Below are 16,316 nucleotides of genomic sequence, written 5' to 3'. Positions count from 1 at the left end.
TCTTTTGTAAAGACAGGGGAACTCATATGGCGACAGAACAAAGGGTCTTTGTAACATGCTCTGGGTGCTCGGATTGTTTCACTGGATTCAAGAGAAGAGAACCCTCCAGATCAGACGGGGCAAATAGTCCATTTATAGGAGTGGCTGGTCATGTTGAACCATGGTAAACACTTATCACAAATTGGTGAAAATTGTAACAACAGTCTTTCATTCAAAGATCATTTGTCAGAGAAAGCAAAACAGCCTGTAATGAGCTTTAAGCACAGACAGTTTGTCTGTGTCAGTGTGTTTCGCTATGATCCTGGTCCATTACTATAATTTCAATTGTAGTTGGTTGAAGTCCTGAAAGGATTATCTACCTGATTTGGTTCTGGATTAGAAGAGGTGGTGCTGACATTATGTCTCCCATTAGTACAGTCACGGACTTTCTGAATTGAGCTGTTGAAAATTTTTTGTCACTCACTATGATCTTCCCCACACTTTCTTGCCATCTCTCTGATTCCTGAGTTTGTCCTCTACACCACCAAACATTGTCACGTGTGACCCTCTGTAACTGCTGTTGTTTGTGTTTGTGGGTTTCCGAGGATTGTCACAATGCTTGTGTTATCTCTTGTAACGTAAGAAAACTGCGACATTGGTTGGCCTTGGCTCCTGTGGCCAGCTTGAACTGGTGGTTGATGCTTACGAGCCTGTGCACCGACAGTGGCTCTGAGCAGAAGTTGCTGATGTCATTCACGGTGGCTCAGTGGTTAGGACTGCAGCCTCACAGCGCCAGGGCCCCAGGTTCGATTCCACCCTCGGCTGTCTGTGTGGAGTTTGCACATTCTCTCCGTGTCTGCATGGGTTTCCTCCCACAGTCCAAAGATGTGCAGGCTAGGTGGGTTGGTCATGCTAAATTGCCCGTAGTGTTCAGGGATGTGTGGGTTATTAGGGGATGGGTCTGGGTGGGATGCTCTGAGGGTCGGTGTGGACTTGTTGGGCCAAAGGGCCTGTTTCCACACTGTAGGGATTCTATGATTTATGGGTATTTTGGTATTGAAGAACCCAACAGATACATGTCTTTGAGAGTCTCGCACTCGCTTTGCAGATTTTTTTTTGAGGAACTACATGTAAAGTTTCTCCACACTTATGTTGCTGCATTGTTTATGGTTTGCAATTTGCACTTGTGCTGCCATTTTCATGCCTGCTCCCAGCAGCCTGCCTGAGAGTTTGAAGCCACATTGTGTTCTTTCATGTTGTTCATTATTGAGTGCTTGTCATCATCAATTACAGCAATCTTCTAGCAATGAGTAGCAAATGTAGTGCACAGAGAAAATACTGCAGTATTATGCTAAATATTAAATTAGAAGTGATAAAATGTAGTAGAAAAGGTAAGCATGCAGTTATCATTGAATGTTGTTTGAAATTTCCTCCAAGGAAGTGTCCATAAGACTGTGAAGAATGCTGGTGAACTAGAACGGAAAGCAAAGCCTGTTTTAAAGCATTCAGAGGTTAGGATAACAAGGTGAAGAAGTGTTATCATGGGGAAAAAAATAGAATGATTGCTGGCACTATAGATCAAGAATCTCCATAACAATAATACTCCGATCAGCTTAGCCCTCATTCAAGAGAAGGTCCTGAGCTCCTGAGAAAGGAGTTGAGAGATGAAGCAGTGAACGAGAAAGATTCAAAGCTGCTGTCGGATTGTTTTACAGGTTTTGGATGCGAGACAGTTTTCAGAATGTTTTAATTGCTGCCAGTCTGACATGGATCTACAGAAGCGTTTCCGGAGAACCTTAGGGAAATCATTGACGAAGGTGCGTATGATCCTAGCCAGGTGTTTAATGTTGATCAAACAGGATCCTATTGGAAATGTATGCCTCTAGGACGCACATTTCTGTCAACAAGAATACTTCCCGGCCTCAAAGGATCGACCCTTGTTGGAAACCACTCTAATAGTGATGTGAAACATAAGCCATTGCTTGTGGTTAGATGGGACAGTCCGCAAGAAACATTGTAGAATCCTCGCTTCCCAGAATATGACAATTTCACTGCAAGGCCTGGATTGCAAAGAAGATCTTCTATGAATGATTGGTGGATTATTTTGAACCAGAAATGAAAACGTACTGTGACAGATTTAATCCTCATCTCAAAATCTATTTTAAGTGAGATAATGCTAGTGCCCATGGCCGGGCATTTGTACCGTTGTGTCCAACGATCTCTTTGTGCAGCCTCTGGTCCTGGGTGCCATTGCATGCTTGAAGGTCTGTTATTTGAGGAAAACATTCCGCAAGCTGATACATGAGACAGAAGGCAATGACAAACCCACAGTCCAGGAATTCTGGAAAAGTTCCGACAATTTTAGGCATGACTTTATTGGCTTTGTTCTTTCTGGGACGAGGTATTGATCCTCCTAATGAATGGTTTGTGGAAGCGTATCCTGATGCAGGCCATTCCTTTGAAGGGTTCAATGACATGCCACATATACGTGGTTAAGTAATGCAACTAGCAAAGGAAATGGGCTTCCAAGAAATAGGAGAAAATGATGTTGATGAACTATTGGAACTGCATGGCACACCTCCTAAACAATTGAGATGTTGCTGGATTAGATAAACCATAGTTTTGAAGAAGAAAGTCTGGATGATGATGATGATGATGAAGAAGAAAGGGATTCCTCGCAACATAGAAGCCTCACAGTTCCTGAACTCCGAAATATGTCTGAGCATATCAAAACTGCCACCAACATTATCCAAAAACACACTACTCTCGTTTGCCAAGCCAGCATGAAACGTTCAAGATTCTTTAGCAAGCTCCCATGAAATTTTTAAAATGCAAAACTGCAAGTAGAAAGGCAAAAAATCCTTGATTTCTTTCTTGTCAATGTAACACCAAGCACTCACTGATGAACCTGAAACAGGACCTTCTGATACACCGTTACGGTAAAATACTGAGCCTATGCCTTTTACAGAGACAGAGAGAGTGGGGCTCTGGGGCAGAGTGATGCCAGTGACATAGAGATGGCAATTGATGACCCTGTGCATCTCCAACCTCTGCTAACGCCCCTCTTAAAAATCATAGCTTCAAATAAAATCACTTTTTACATTGCAAATGGTTCTGTTTGAGTCATTGCTTTCCAGAGACAATCCATTTCAGCCATAATTATGTATAAACATCACACTTCACAGATACCTGCTGCCTGTGGTCATCTTAAGCTTATGGGTTATAACAGAGCAATATTCTTTCAATTGCATGCTATGCTTCAAGTTACCCCCAGTACAATGGGGCACGTGAGCTTTATACCCTCAGATCACATGCTATGATCCAGCGATGATATCTTGAATATGTATCTTGTGGGAATATAAACACAAACTGTGAGACATAACACAATGGGTAAGCTATTTCCCAATGCGAGACATCACAGCCGAGCCAGTTCATTTAACATCTGTGTGTGTACTTGTTCCAGACTCCGAGCAGTACCGGGAGCCTTGGCTAACTCCTGCTCTGTCCCAGCCTAAAACACCGGGGACAGCTGCAACCTGACACCGTCACCCTGACTGAGATCAGTCTAGTGTTGATCAGGAGTTAAAGGTATCCGAAGCTTTGAGTGGGCCAAATGGACTAAAGTGAATGCATGTGGTTCTCATAATTCTCGGAGTGCATGGGTGAGTGGGGTTGATGCCTGATTCCAGAAAAAGTGAAAGAACTGGTCACTTCATTATGGGTCGGACAGTGACAATGAGCTGAATGTTCGTGTGTCTCCAGCTGAAAGGCCATGAAGCCACTGAACAGGGAGGAGAAGGAGATGGTTTAAATGAAAGCAGGACATTGTTCAGGATTCTCATAAACTGTTTGGCAAATCGGCCTTTTTCTGCTCTTCAGACATCAAGCAGAAAACAGTCATGCCAGCCCTGTGTTTGCCCAAGACCATTAGGATTATGTCGTGGGGGCCCTAACTGTTTGGTGTCCTGAACAGATGCAAAACTGGTGGAAAGGCTGAAAGGTTGAGTCCTCAAAGGATCTGCCTCAGACTGCATGATCGACACCACCTCAGAGGGCAGAGTTTTACTGCGCTCATAGGTCTCACTTGCTGCTCTCAGATGCAGTGACCCGGGTCCTCTGAGATAATGCTCCCCGCTGTGGACAATGGGCGTTCCACTGCAGGAGTCTACGTCAGTGTCAGCACTTGACCCAGCCCCATCCCATGTTCTTAACATTTGGCTCAAAAAGGGATCCCACCAATATCAACTGCTCTTAGCTCCTCCCACCCCCAACGCACACAGAGCAAAAATATTGGTACTCAAGACAGAACCACATCACAACAGCTTTCTACAGAGCTTGCTCCAGCCCCTTGGTTTTCTAGCTGCGGTTCCAGCAGAGCTGGTACAGTTGCTAAGCTCTCAGCCTTTGATGTGCCTGAGAGGGGAGTTTTTAATGGGCCAAAGCAGTGCAGAGGGAGCCTTACTGGCTACCCATACGCCATTCTCACCAAATTGGGAGTGATTGATGCTGAAAGAGATAGTGCTTCCTCACAGTGCTGTTGTTCCTTCATTTGGCTACACAACTCGCTGGAAATGGGCAAGTCAAGGGAGGTATGGTACAGGTGGCACGGCGGCTCTGTGGTTAGTACTACTGCCTCACAGCGCCAGGGTCCTGGGTTCAACTCCACCTTCGGGCATCTGTCTGTGTGGAGTTTGCACAATTTCCTGGTGTCTGCGTGGCTTTACTCCAGGTGCTCCGGTTTCCTCCCACAGTCCCAAGATGTGCAGGTGAGAGTGGATTGGCCGTGGGAGAAGCAGTGTTAGGGGGATAGAGTAGGTGGTGGGCGTGGTTGGGCTGCTGTTTGGAGGGTCAGTGTGGACTCGATGGGCCAAATGACCTACTTCCACCACATAGGCATTCTGTGATATCCTTATTAAATATTTTAATTGATATATATACCCATGGTTACACGCAACAGAAGCAGAGGTGTGTGCCTGTGTCATTGTAAAGCTGCTGCATTACTCACAGGCTGTTTAATAGCTGGAAGGAGAGAATGGCAGTGAGAATGATTTTCTTTTCTGCCAACTATGTTTGGCTAATTTCTGGCTATTACTGACAAAATGTACCATTCAAGGACAAATGCATTATTGAGTAGATGGGAAAACTCAGCAGGGGGACTGGAAATTACTAAAGCGGAGCCGAGCAGCTCCCTGAAAGACAGCTTGCTAGCTCGGTGCCTGACTGATGGGGCAGCTCACTGTACAGGGGCAGCCTGCTACCCTTGCTGAGGGGAACTGGCTTGGGTCGGATTGCAGAGAGTTTGGGGAGACATTTAATAAATAACATGGAGATCGAATTTCTTGCTTCTCACTTTTCAGTCCATAATTGCTTGGCTGAAACTGTCCTCAAAAAATATATTTTCCCTGATTTCTTTTTTGTTGAAGGAATATAATGGTCTACGTCTAAAGTTAACCCTTCTCTTACGAAAGGCACGCCTTGTTTCCAGCCCCCCATAGTGAGGAGCTGACAGCAGATGATGAATGATATCTTGTCCTGTATGAAATGCATTTTGAACACTGTGATATCCCAGAAACTGCGATGTGATAGCGACCCTGTTTTGGTAATGTTAGCTGAGGGGTAGCTGTTGGTTGGGTCACCAGGGAGGCTGCCCTGCTCTTCTTTGTCGTTGAGCTGAGAGATTTTTCTGTTTGTCGTCTAATTATAAAGCTGGCACCTCTGATAGTGTGCCACTGCCACAGTACTGCACTGAAGAGCCAACGTTCAGTCCGCGTTCAAATCTCTGAACTGGCATTGAACCAGCCTTTGCATCAAGTGAGTGTGCTACTAACTGGTGCCTTCTGTGCCCACCTTGACCTTTATTGGATGGTTGGTCATTGTAGAGCACAGATAATTTTGTGCGGTTCTGTTTTGTTTGTCTCAATTTTACCTGTCTCGCTGATGTGCTCGCTGTCGTGCTCCCTCTCTCTCACGTCTTCTCTCTTGTGCTGTCTCGATCATGCTCTCTCTCGTGCTCTCTTTCTCTCGCGCTGTCACTCACGCTCTCTCTTGCGTGCTTTCTGCATCTCGCGTGCTCTCTCTCTGTCGTGCACTGTCTCTTATCCTTTCTCTTGTGCGCTCTCTCTCTCCCATGCTCTGTCTCTCTCGTGCTCTCTCTTGCGCACTCTCTCTCGTGTGCTTACTTTGCGTGCTTTCTCTCTCTTGCGTGCTTCCTGTCTCTCTCGTGCGCTTGCTCTCATGTGCTCTGTCTCTCTAGCACTCCCTCTTGCGTGCTTGCGCTCTCTTGTGCACGCTGTCTCTCACTCTCCATCTCTTTCACGCAGTCTCTTGCATGCTTTCTCTCTCACGTGTGCTCTGCCTCTCTTGTATGCTTTCTCTCACGCACGCTGTCTCTCGAACTTTCTCTCCCTCGCATGTGCTTTGTCTCTCTTTCCCTCCCTCGTCCTCTCTTCCCTCTCCCCCCAAAAAAACTGAGTTCTGCCTTACTTCAAGACTTGTCTTTTTTTTTATTTTACATTTGCTAACTTGTGCTGGTCAGTGGTAAAATAGAAGGTAAACATCATAGGTTAGTGATAGGGTTGACAGATTAAAATGAACTCATCATCTTTGAGATGGTCCTGCCTGAGCCCCAGTTAATTGGCAGTTCTGATCGCTCTGCTTTGCTACATTGACGCCACAGGCACATGCCTTTGGTGTTTTTGGACCTCGTGTACATCAGCTCATCCCTCTTTCCCGTCATCAGCTGTAGCAGGCAGGGATTCACATGATGGATGGTTCCCGTAGAAATGGCTTGCAAACAGCAGCAATAGGGAACTGGTTCAACCCATGTTTTCTCCCTCTTAACGCTGCACTAATACTTTCTGTCTGTCTGTCTGTCTGCGGGAGGCCACTGAATTTGACTCCACCAGAGAAACCTTCATAAACCACGACCACTCGACGGTGAACACAACAGTTTTGTTAGTAGCAGTGAGTGCGGGTAAAGGGGTCTTTCTCAGGATGGCAGCCAGTGCTAAGTGGTGTTCCACAAGGATCAGTGTTGGGAACACAACTTTTCACTTTGTACATTAATGATCTAGATGAAGGAACTGCGGGCATTCTGGCTAAGTTTGCAGACGATACAGAGATAGGTAGAGGGACAGGTAGTATTGAGGAGGTGGGGAGGCTGCAGAAGGACAGTTTAGAAGAGTGAGCAAAGAAGTGGCAGATGTGGGAAAGTGCGAGGTCATGCACTTTGGTAAGAATAATAAAAGCATGGACTGTTTTCTAAATGGGAGAAAATTCAGAAGTCTGAAGTGCAAAAAGACTTGGGAGTTCTAGTCCAGGATATTCTCAAGGTAAACTTCCAGAATGAGTCAGTAGTCGGGAAGGCAAATGCAACTTTGGCATTTATTTTGAGAGAACTTGAATATAAAAGCAGGGATGTACTCCTGAGGCTTTATCAGGCTCTGGTCAGGACACATGTGGAGTATTGTGTGCAGTTTTGGGCCCCATATCTCAGGAAAGATGTACTGGCCCTGGAGTGGGTTCAGAGGACGTTCATGAGAATGGCTGCAGGAATGAAAAGCTTAACATTTGAGGAACTTTTGAGGACTCTGGGTCTATACTTGATGGAGTTCAGAAGGATGGGGGGGGATCTAATTGAAACTTACAGAATACTGAATGGCCTTGACAGAGTGGATGTTGGGAAGATTTTTTTCATTTGTAAGAGAGGCAAGGATCAGGGGCACACCCTTAAAGTAAAGAGAAGACCTTTCAGAACGGAAATAAGGAGAAACTTCTTCAGCCAGAGGGTGGTGAATTGATGGAATTCACTGCCACAGAAGGCTGTGGAGGCCAGTTCATTGAGTACATTTAAGACAGAGATAGATAAGTTCTTGATTATCAAGGGGATCAAGTGTTGCCGGGAGAAAGCAGGAGAATGGGGTTGAGGAACTTATCAGCCATGATTGAATGGCAGAGCCAACTCGATGGGCTGAATGGCCTAATTTCTGCTTCTATGTTTTATGGTCTTATTCGTTCATGGGTGGCTGGGTCTTGTTGCCCTTGAGAGGGTGGTGGTGAGCTGTCTTCATGAACCACGGCAATCTACGTGCTGTACATGGACCTACAATACCCTGAGGAAGGGAGATCCAGGAGTTTGACCCAGTGATACTGGAGGAACAGTGATACACTCACAAGTTGGGATACTGTGTGGCTTGGAGGGGAACTTGTGGTTCCCATGTATCTGCTGCCTCTGTCTTTCTACAGAACAGAAGAAGCTTATTCAGGTCACTGTGACTGTACCGACGCTGGAAAGAGCTCCCCAGCTGATCTGACTCTCCAGAGCTAATTCCATAGCCCTCTAAATTTATTGCTTTCAAATATATCTCCATCTCTTTTTTGAAACCTCCAGTGGAATCCACCTCCAGCACTTTCCCAGTGAACGCATTCCAAACCCTCTGAATAAATACGCTTCTCCGTATGTCACTCCTAGCTCTCCTGCTGGCAGTTTTGAAACTGTGACCCCTAGTTACTGACCTGCTAACCAGTGGAAACAGAATGCCCATCTTTACCCTGTTAAAATTGTTCATACTTTTGAACACCTCAATAAGGTCTCCTCTTAATCTGCCCTGCAAGAAGAATAAGACCAATTTCTCTTTGTGTCTAAAATGCTTCTCGCCTGGTATCATGCTAGTAAATCCCCTCCGCACTTTCTCCAGAATTTTAACATTGTTCCTTAAATAAGGTGCCCAAAACTGATCGCAATACCGAAAATGTGGTCTGATTGGTGATTTTTAGATGTGGTGATGGTCAATTTGGAAGGCACTATTGAAAGAACCTTGGTGAGTTTCTGCAATGCTCTTACAGATGATATACTTTGCAGTTACTGAGCATCAGTGATGGTTGGAGTGAATGGTTGGAGTGATGTGGTGCCATAATGTCCTGGATGGTGTTCGGCTTTGTGAATGTTGTCGGAACTGCACTCATCCAGGCAAGCGGAGAGCATTCCATCACTCTCCTGACATAGAAACATTAAACCAGAAACTAGGAGTGGAAGGGTGGGGGATTGAGCCCCTCGAGCCTCTCCACCATTCAGAATGATCATGGCTGATCATCCATCTCAACCATACTTATACTTTCTCCCCATAGTCCTTGATGCCTTTAAAATCTAAAAAAATGTCTGTGTTTCTTTCTTGAATATACTCAGTGGTTTGGCCTTTTGGTGTAGAAAATCCCCCAGGTTCACTAGCCTTTGAGTGAGGAAATATTTCCTCGTCTCAGGTCTAAATGGCCCATCCCGTTTCCTCAGACTGTGGCCCTTGGTTCTAGACTCCTCAACCACCAGAAGACACCTTCCCTGCTACTTTCCAGCCCCTATGAGAACTTCAGAGATAACACGGTGTAAAGCTGGATGAACACAGCAGGCCAAGCAGCATCAGAAGAGCAGGAAGGCTGATGTTTCAGGCCTAGACCCGTCTTCAGAAATAACTTTAGACCTTTAGAGCATTACTCGTTTTAATCTGATCCCCTCTCATCCTTCTAAATGAAAATACAGGCCTAGAATTGACACAATCTCTCCTTATAGAATAGCCCTGCCATTCCTGGTATCAACTTGGTGAACCCCTTCAGCACTCCCCTCTAGGGCAAGTCTATCCTTTCTTAGGTAAGTGAGACCAAAACTGCAGTACTCCTCCAGGTTTTGTCTCAATGAGGCTCTCTATATCTGCAGTAAAATACCCCAGCTTCTGGCTTGTGCCTTGTAGGTGGTGGATGGGATTTGAAGAATCAGGAGGTGAGTTACTCATTGCAGGATTCCTAGCCTCTAACCTGCTTTTACGTGGCTAGTTTGATTCAGTTTTTAGCTAAAGGTAACTCCAATTATGTTGCCAGGTTCACTAGCCTTTGAGTGACAAAATCTTTCCTCATTTTGGGCCTAACTGGTCCATCCCATTTTCTCAGACTGTAGCCCATGGTTCTAGACTCCTTGACCACAGAAAACACCCTCCCTGTCTCTTTCCAGCCCCTATTAAAACATTGAGGAACCATTGTTGAATTTGTTTGGAACCCTCACACTGCCCCTCAGATGTTGAGGTTATGTGTGTGTGTGTGTGTGTGTGTGTGTGTGTGTGTGTGTGTGTTTACAGACTAACCCCTCCCCTCTGGATAGTGACCCCCCCCTCAGCCTCATCTCTATTCATCTCAGACACACCATGTGAAATCTGATGGGGGAAGTGGTCTGGAGAAGCCACATCAACAAGCCCCGTGCCAATGTCCCTTCTGTCAATGAGAGGCTTTGGTCCTATTAATGGAGTGGGAGTGAGTACCAAGTCCCGAGGCACATGTTCATCTGTCTGTGTGTGTTTTACTGCCTCTGTCCAGCTGCAAGACGGAGCTGCTCCATGGCCATGCAGGATTCAACATTGCTGATGTAATTTTTCCATGTCATTCTTGGTTTAATCGCATAAATGCGGTTTTTTAAAAAATAAGTATGAACAATTCTCCTTCAACGAATCTCCAAATGGACCAAATGTGAATGGAATCGTGTTTTTTATTACCTCAGCACGTACATGCTCATAAAGCCAAGTGGCAGCCTTGCCAGTGGCTAGATCAGCTTTTTTAAAGCATCTGTGATTTTTTTTTAGAGGAGACTCACTGCTAATGTGAGATGTTGCCTGGGCTGCACCACAGCTGATCTGGGTAACTCTGCCAAAGGTGCGCAGAGATCCCTGTTTGCTTGGAATTGGTTTAAGGCAGCCCAGGGCTAACTGAATGTGGTGAAATTGAATGAAGGATAGGGTGTAGCTTATGAGATCTCCATCGCACCAATGTAACCTGGAACAAGTCACTAATATAAGGTAAGCTACGTCTTATTAACTTGAAGAGACTCTTCTGGTTGGGGGGGGTGATTTTCCTTTATCACCTGAGACCAAAATGCCCTGTAGATGGCTACACTTACAGACACAGGTGGCATTAACCTTCATGCGAACAGCATAGCGAGTTGTCATGTTCGTACTTGGCCCTCACAGCCAGCCAGCCAGCTAGCCCACACTGTGTGCTACATGTACAACGCTGTGTATCCTCTAGCCTAGCAAGAGTTTGGATTTTGTGAGAATCTTTTGCCTATGGCAGATGTGTTTAAGACCAGAGGTCATAGGTTTAAAGAGAGGAGTAAGTGCTTAAGAGGATTAGACTGGATTCCCTACAGTGTGGAAACAGGCCCTTCGGCCCAACAAGCCCACACCGCCCCTTGGAGCATCCCACCCAGACCCATCCCCCTATAACCCACACACTCCTGAACACTATGGGCAATTTGGCATAGCTGATACACCTAGCCTGCACATCTTTAGACTGTGGGTGGAAACCAGAGCACCCGGAGGAAACCCGCACAGTCATGGGGAGAATGTGCAAACTCCGCACTGACAGTTACCTGAGGCTGGAGTCGAACCCGGGTCCCTGGTGCTGTGAGGCTGCAGTGCTAACCACTGAGCCGCCCTGATCTGAGGGAATTTTTTTCACCCAGAGGAGGTAGATAAATGGAGCGCGCTGCCTGAGAGCTTGGTGGAGGCAGGTACTCTCACAACATTTAAGAAACATCAGAATGAGCCCTTAATATACCATGGTATAGTAGGCTATGGACCAAATGTGGGTAAGCAGGATTACTGTAGTTTGGTGAAGGTTGGCCAGCATAGACATGATAGGCCAAAGGCACTGTTTCTATGCTTTGTGTCTGTGTATTTTGGGAGCAAGTGAGGGGAGAAATGGTTGAGAAACATTGATGAAACGATGTAGCTTTGTGGAGAACGGAAGATTGTGGATAAGGAACTTCTTCACTCAGTTCTTGCAAATGTGTGCATCGTCCTGGCTGGAATTGTCAGGTAACTTACATCTCATCCGTCTCCAATATTACCCACAAAGGCACTGCCAATTGAGGAGCCCGCTGTAGCCAACCTTTTGTTTTCTAATATTTTAATGGTCTCATTCTGAGCTGCTCTGATGTTTTGGAAATGGCAGTAAAGCTTTTACATTGCTGTTGAAGGAGCGCTCTAAGGTCAGAATAAAATGACAAAGTAAATAAGGCCCCGGTACTGCTGCTGGGAGTGGCAGAATTTGTGTACACCAGAAGGTTATGTTATTCTCAGAGGTGACCTGAATTGTTGAACCACATCGGGCTGTGTAGGAATTTATGTAGTTCAGCTGTGATTTTAATTTTGTAATAACTGGGTATTATTGAACACTACCTCTGCGTTTTTATGCTCTCCCCCTCTCTCTGTGAAAGTATGGTGAAGAGTTTTCTGCTGTGACCTTTGTCATAGCAACGAGGCCTATCCAGAGACTTGAAACTGAGCCTGAGGGAGTAGGCCGTCTGGTGGCGGAACGGCACAGAATAGATGAGTCTGTGATCTCTGTTAGGTCATCCCCTCATAGATGAGAGCCATGTTTCAAGTAACAATCTTGTCTCATTTTCTTGTTCTGCCAGTCTCTGGGCAGCTTAGAGAGCCACAGTCGTCTTCGCCATGAGTTGACAGAAATTAGAATTAGCATTACTGTCACATACTCAAATGAGTGCAGTGAAAAGTTCACAAGTTGCCACTTGCAGCGCCACCTTGGCTGCCAAAGTACCTAGGTTCACATTCTTAAGTACAAATTCTTAAAGGGGAAAAGAAATTTTTTTAAAAAGTGTCCAGCATTACAGATCATACGAATAAATTGGAAAAATAAAGAAATAAGAAGTTCAGAATAACTGTCCCTCTAACGCAATCTACACCGGTACCTAGCCTCCAGTTTGCGCTGGGTCTTGACTCCAGTCTGTACCAGGCTTCATCTTGAGGTTATCAAGAAAGGAAATCACTGTGCAGTTACCTCAGGGCCAGAAGAAATAGCTTTTGGGTAAGCTTTTGTAGTGCACTTCCATTTAAGTGATAATACTTACTCATTTGGAAAAAAAAATACTGAGGCATAAAATTCTTGTTTTTGGAAAGCGTGATTTGCCAATTTTGCAAGTGGATGACTTTATTCACAATTGAGCACATAATGTAAAAGGACCTAGCTGTTCCTCAGTGCACAGGGGAAATGTGGGAGTCTGGGAGTGAGAGAGCAGGGATGTTCAGGTCTGTCAGGTCGGGTGCGTTGTAGATTATTTCTTACATTCTGATTTTGCTGCTGCGGTTGAGCACTCCCTTCTCCCTGGTCTCCTGAGGGCAGTAATGCATCTAGGTCATCTGTGGCCAGGAGTGAGGGCAGGGTTAGTTTACAATGAGGAGCATCATGGTCTTGTCTCATCCTGATGTCCTCTTGCTTTGATGTGGCAGGGCAGCAAAATCGGGAGCGGGTGTAGTTTTTCTCCTCCTTTTTATAACCTAAGAATGCTGAGGGCCTGGTCCACGGAGCCCTGCTTTGGTTAAAAACAATTATATTTCGTACAGAAGCTGAACTTGGCCATCAGTATCTGACATTGCAGCTCACTTGTCCAGCATCATGAGGTTAACATGCCACTGATTTCTTGCACTTTTACCTTAATCTCCTGTGTTAAACGAGGCTCTGATTTTGCATGCCGTTTCACCCCAACAAACATACTCAATGTAAGATCTTTGCAAAAAGAATAAATTCAGAATATGTTTTTGTTTTAAACTTGTTAGGATTCAGAATATTTTATCAGAAGCAGTTGTGGGTGGTGATTGGTTCTTATGAAGCAAAATATTGCCAATAAAATATCGGATGAAGAAGCATTTGAACTGAAACATGGAAAAATCTTAGCAGTGGCAGTGAGTGGATAGCTCCTTCAGTGGGTCAGTATGGGTCTGATGGGCTGATCCACCTTATCCAGCACTGATTTGATGTTGAATGTTGTTAATTTAATCATTAAGTACAAAACATGATTTCCTTGCCACAGCATGTGTGCAGTGTAGTTGGATCAAGAAGTGTCATATCTCTCACGCACACACAGACAGCCACCGTGTGGAGTGTTTTAGAGTGGATTACAATAAGGGTTTCCTTCTGCGATCGGAGACTATTTAACACCCTGGCTTTTCCCTGTTAGTTCCAACCAGCATTAACTCTCGGTTGGTCTGTCGATGAGTCTCCCCTTTTAATCCCCTCCTTGCTAATCTCTGTCGTTTTGCTGGCTTTCTGCTCTTTGTCGGAGAAGGGCAGGAGAGTGACTCCGTGCTCTGGGTCCTGTTGCTGCCTAGATCTTCCTGTGGCAGCAACTCTCCACGTGTCCTCTCCCAGCTGCTGGGGGTATTGCAGACCCACTCAGCGTTTGGGAAAAGGGAGCAGGTTTCAAGAAGGTGATGTAAACTGGAAATGGTGGGCAGGGGGTTTGGGGCCGGCCAGTCATGGCTGTGGAGCTCCACGTAGGCCAGTGCACCAACAAAAGTCCAAGCCCCCTGGTGCACAGAAAAATCCAGAAGCAGGATGTCAAGGCAACAGTGGAAGTGCCCACGTCACTGAAGCGCTCAGGTGAAGATTTATATATTCCTGGGCCTGAGAGGTACCTGGGCATTAAACATGACAATCGCAGAAGAAGGCAATTTCCCCAATCTGTAAACAAAGGGACTATAAGAATACATTTCACCCTTGAAGCGTTCTCTACATCACTCAATAGCTAAAGGATTAGCCCAGTTGGAGCTCTCTAACCAACACATGGGACAGGATGAGCTAACCAAGTGTGGGCTGGGATTGAGCCTGGTCTGTCACTGGCTTGAACTGTTTGGGCCAACTGGTTCTGTTTCTGTGCTATACGATTGTGTGTATGGCTGTATCAGATTTTCCATGCAAAGTATGTACGGCACTCATAACAATGTCTCCTCATGTGTGTTTGTATGTTTTATTTTCTGCAGCATGTTATTAATGGTGGGTCTGTTCTGTTGCAGATGATTGTGATGTTCAACCTGAAGAGCTGCAGCATCATGTGACAGGTACATTCCAAGCTCGGGAGCAGGGCTTGCGGGTGAGGCTGGGAGGTAAACCACTTGGATTGATTTTGTGTCTGATTTTTAGACAAAGTGGCTGCACATACCCTTTTGGGATGTTTTGTCTTGTTGCCTCCGGTTTGAGCATTTGTTCAGAGAGTTACAATACTGCCCGAAAGTGCCTGCTCCTCAGAATGGCCGTTGTTTCTGAGGTGTCACCTCTGGGGTTTAACATGCTTTAGAAACGTGGAGGCGGCTGAGCCCCTCAAATGCGACCCTCGCAGGGTCGTAGACATTACCTTCAAACCGCACTGGTCCACGCTGCCTAGCTCCACATCAGCTACTGCCATTTCCCTGTTGGGAGCAGAAATAGTAAATGCTGGAAATAAGCAGCAGGTTAGACAGCATCTGTGAAGAGAAACAGCATTACGGTTCCACTATGAGTGATCTTTTGTCGGAACTACAAAGGGCAAGGGATTTAAATAACACCAGATTTCACATTTGCAACAGCAAAAGAAATGGCTAATGGATAGAGCTAATGGAAAATAAATGTATGTGCCCAGTCAGAACAGGAAAGTCAGTGAACACAACAAAACCAGACATGACCGACCCAGTGAAAAGAGAAAAATAAACAGCAAGGTGTAGGTACAAGGAATTGTCCAAAGGTATTGAACTCGATGTTGTGTCCAGAGGGCTGGAGGACGCTGCAACAAAAGCTGAGATGATGTTTGTTGAGCTTGCTTTGAGCTTCACGCATTTTCTCTCTCACACTCACTCCCTCCTTCTCTCTATTTCTCTCCCTCATTCTCATTCTCTCTCTCTCTCTCTCTCTACTCCTCATTCTCTCTCTCTCCCCCTCATTTTCTCTCATTGTTTTTCTTCCCCACCCCCCCCCCGTTCTCTGTCCCTCTCTCACTCATTCTGTCTCTGACTCTGATTCTCCCTGTCTCACTCTATCACATCCCTTCTCTCTTTGCTTCTACCTCCATACCTGACCCCATTTGCTTTGAGGGCCCGATGTCACCACAGACGAGCCATACCCTTGTTTGCCTGTTGTGGCCTTTGGCTGCCCTTCAGACCATCCGATGTTCCATCAGGAACTGGGGAAAAAGTCCAAATGCAAATGAAAATGGCATCCAAATGGGCGATGATTAGTGCCCAACAAAGTGACAGCCTATACCCTGCAGTCAGCCATGGGCATTCTGTCTTCTTTGTTGCAGTGATGTCCAGCCCAGGGAAGGAGCTGCCCACCTTGGGGAAAGGCTCACGTCTGGTGCCCTGAAGTGAAGAATTGGCGCCTGTGCTCTCCCCGCACCCTCCCGCCTCCCTCACCCCCACCGCTGCCCGGCTCCTCTCCTCTCCTGTGTACTCCCCGTACGCTAGGAAAGTTAGATTGAAGTATTCACTCCTGGTAATTTGCAAAGCTGCTTGGGGCAAAATTGGCAGCGA

General features: G+C 45.8%; 1 protein-coding gene across 5 annotated transcripts in view; it reads left to right on the top strand.

Moving 5' to 3' along the window:
* Positions 1–16,316, top strand: part of LOC125466570 (kazrin-like) — a 607,575-nt gene that overhangs the window by 263,479 nt on the left and 327,780 nt on the right. For all 5 annotated transcript variants that reach the window (XM_048561207.2, XM_048561206.2, XM_048561210.2 and 2 more), the window contains one exon: positions 14,829–14,873. In XM_048561207.2, the coding sequence (XP_048417164.1) occupies positions 14,829–14,873 (45 nt within the window). The remainder of the gene's footprint in view (positions 1–14,828; positions 14,874–16,316) is intronic.

Source organism: Stegostoma tigrinum, chromosome 28 (assembly GCF_030684315.1).
Source record: "Stegostoma tigrinum isolate sSteTig4 chromosome 28, sSteTig4.hap1, whole genome shotgun sequence".
Lineage (NCBI taxonomy): Eukaryota > Metazoa > Chordata > Chondrichthyes > Orectolobiformes > Stegostomatidae > Stegostoma > Stegostoma tigrinum.
This window is presented reverse-complemented; position numbering and strand designations above follow the sequence as displayed.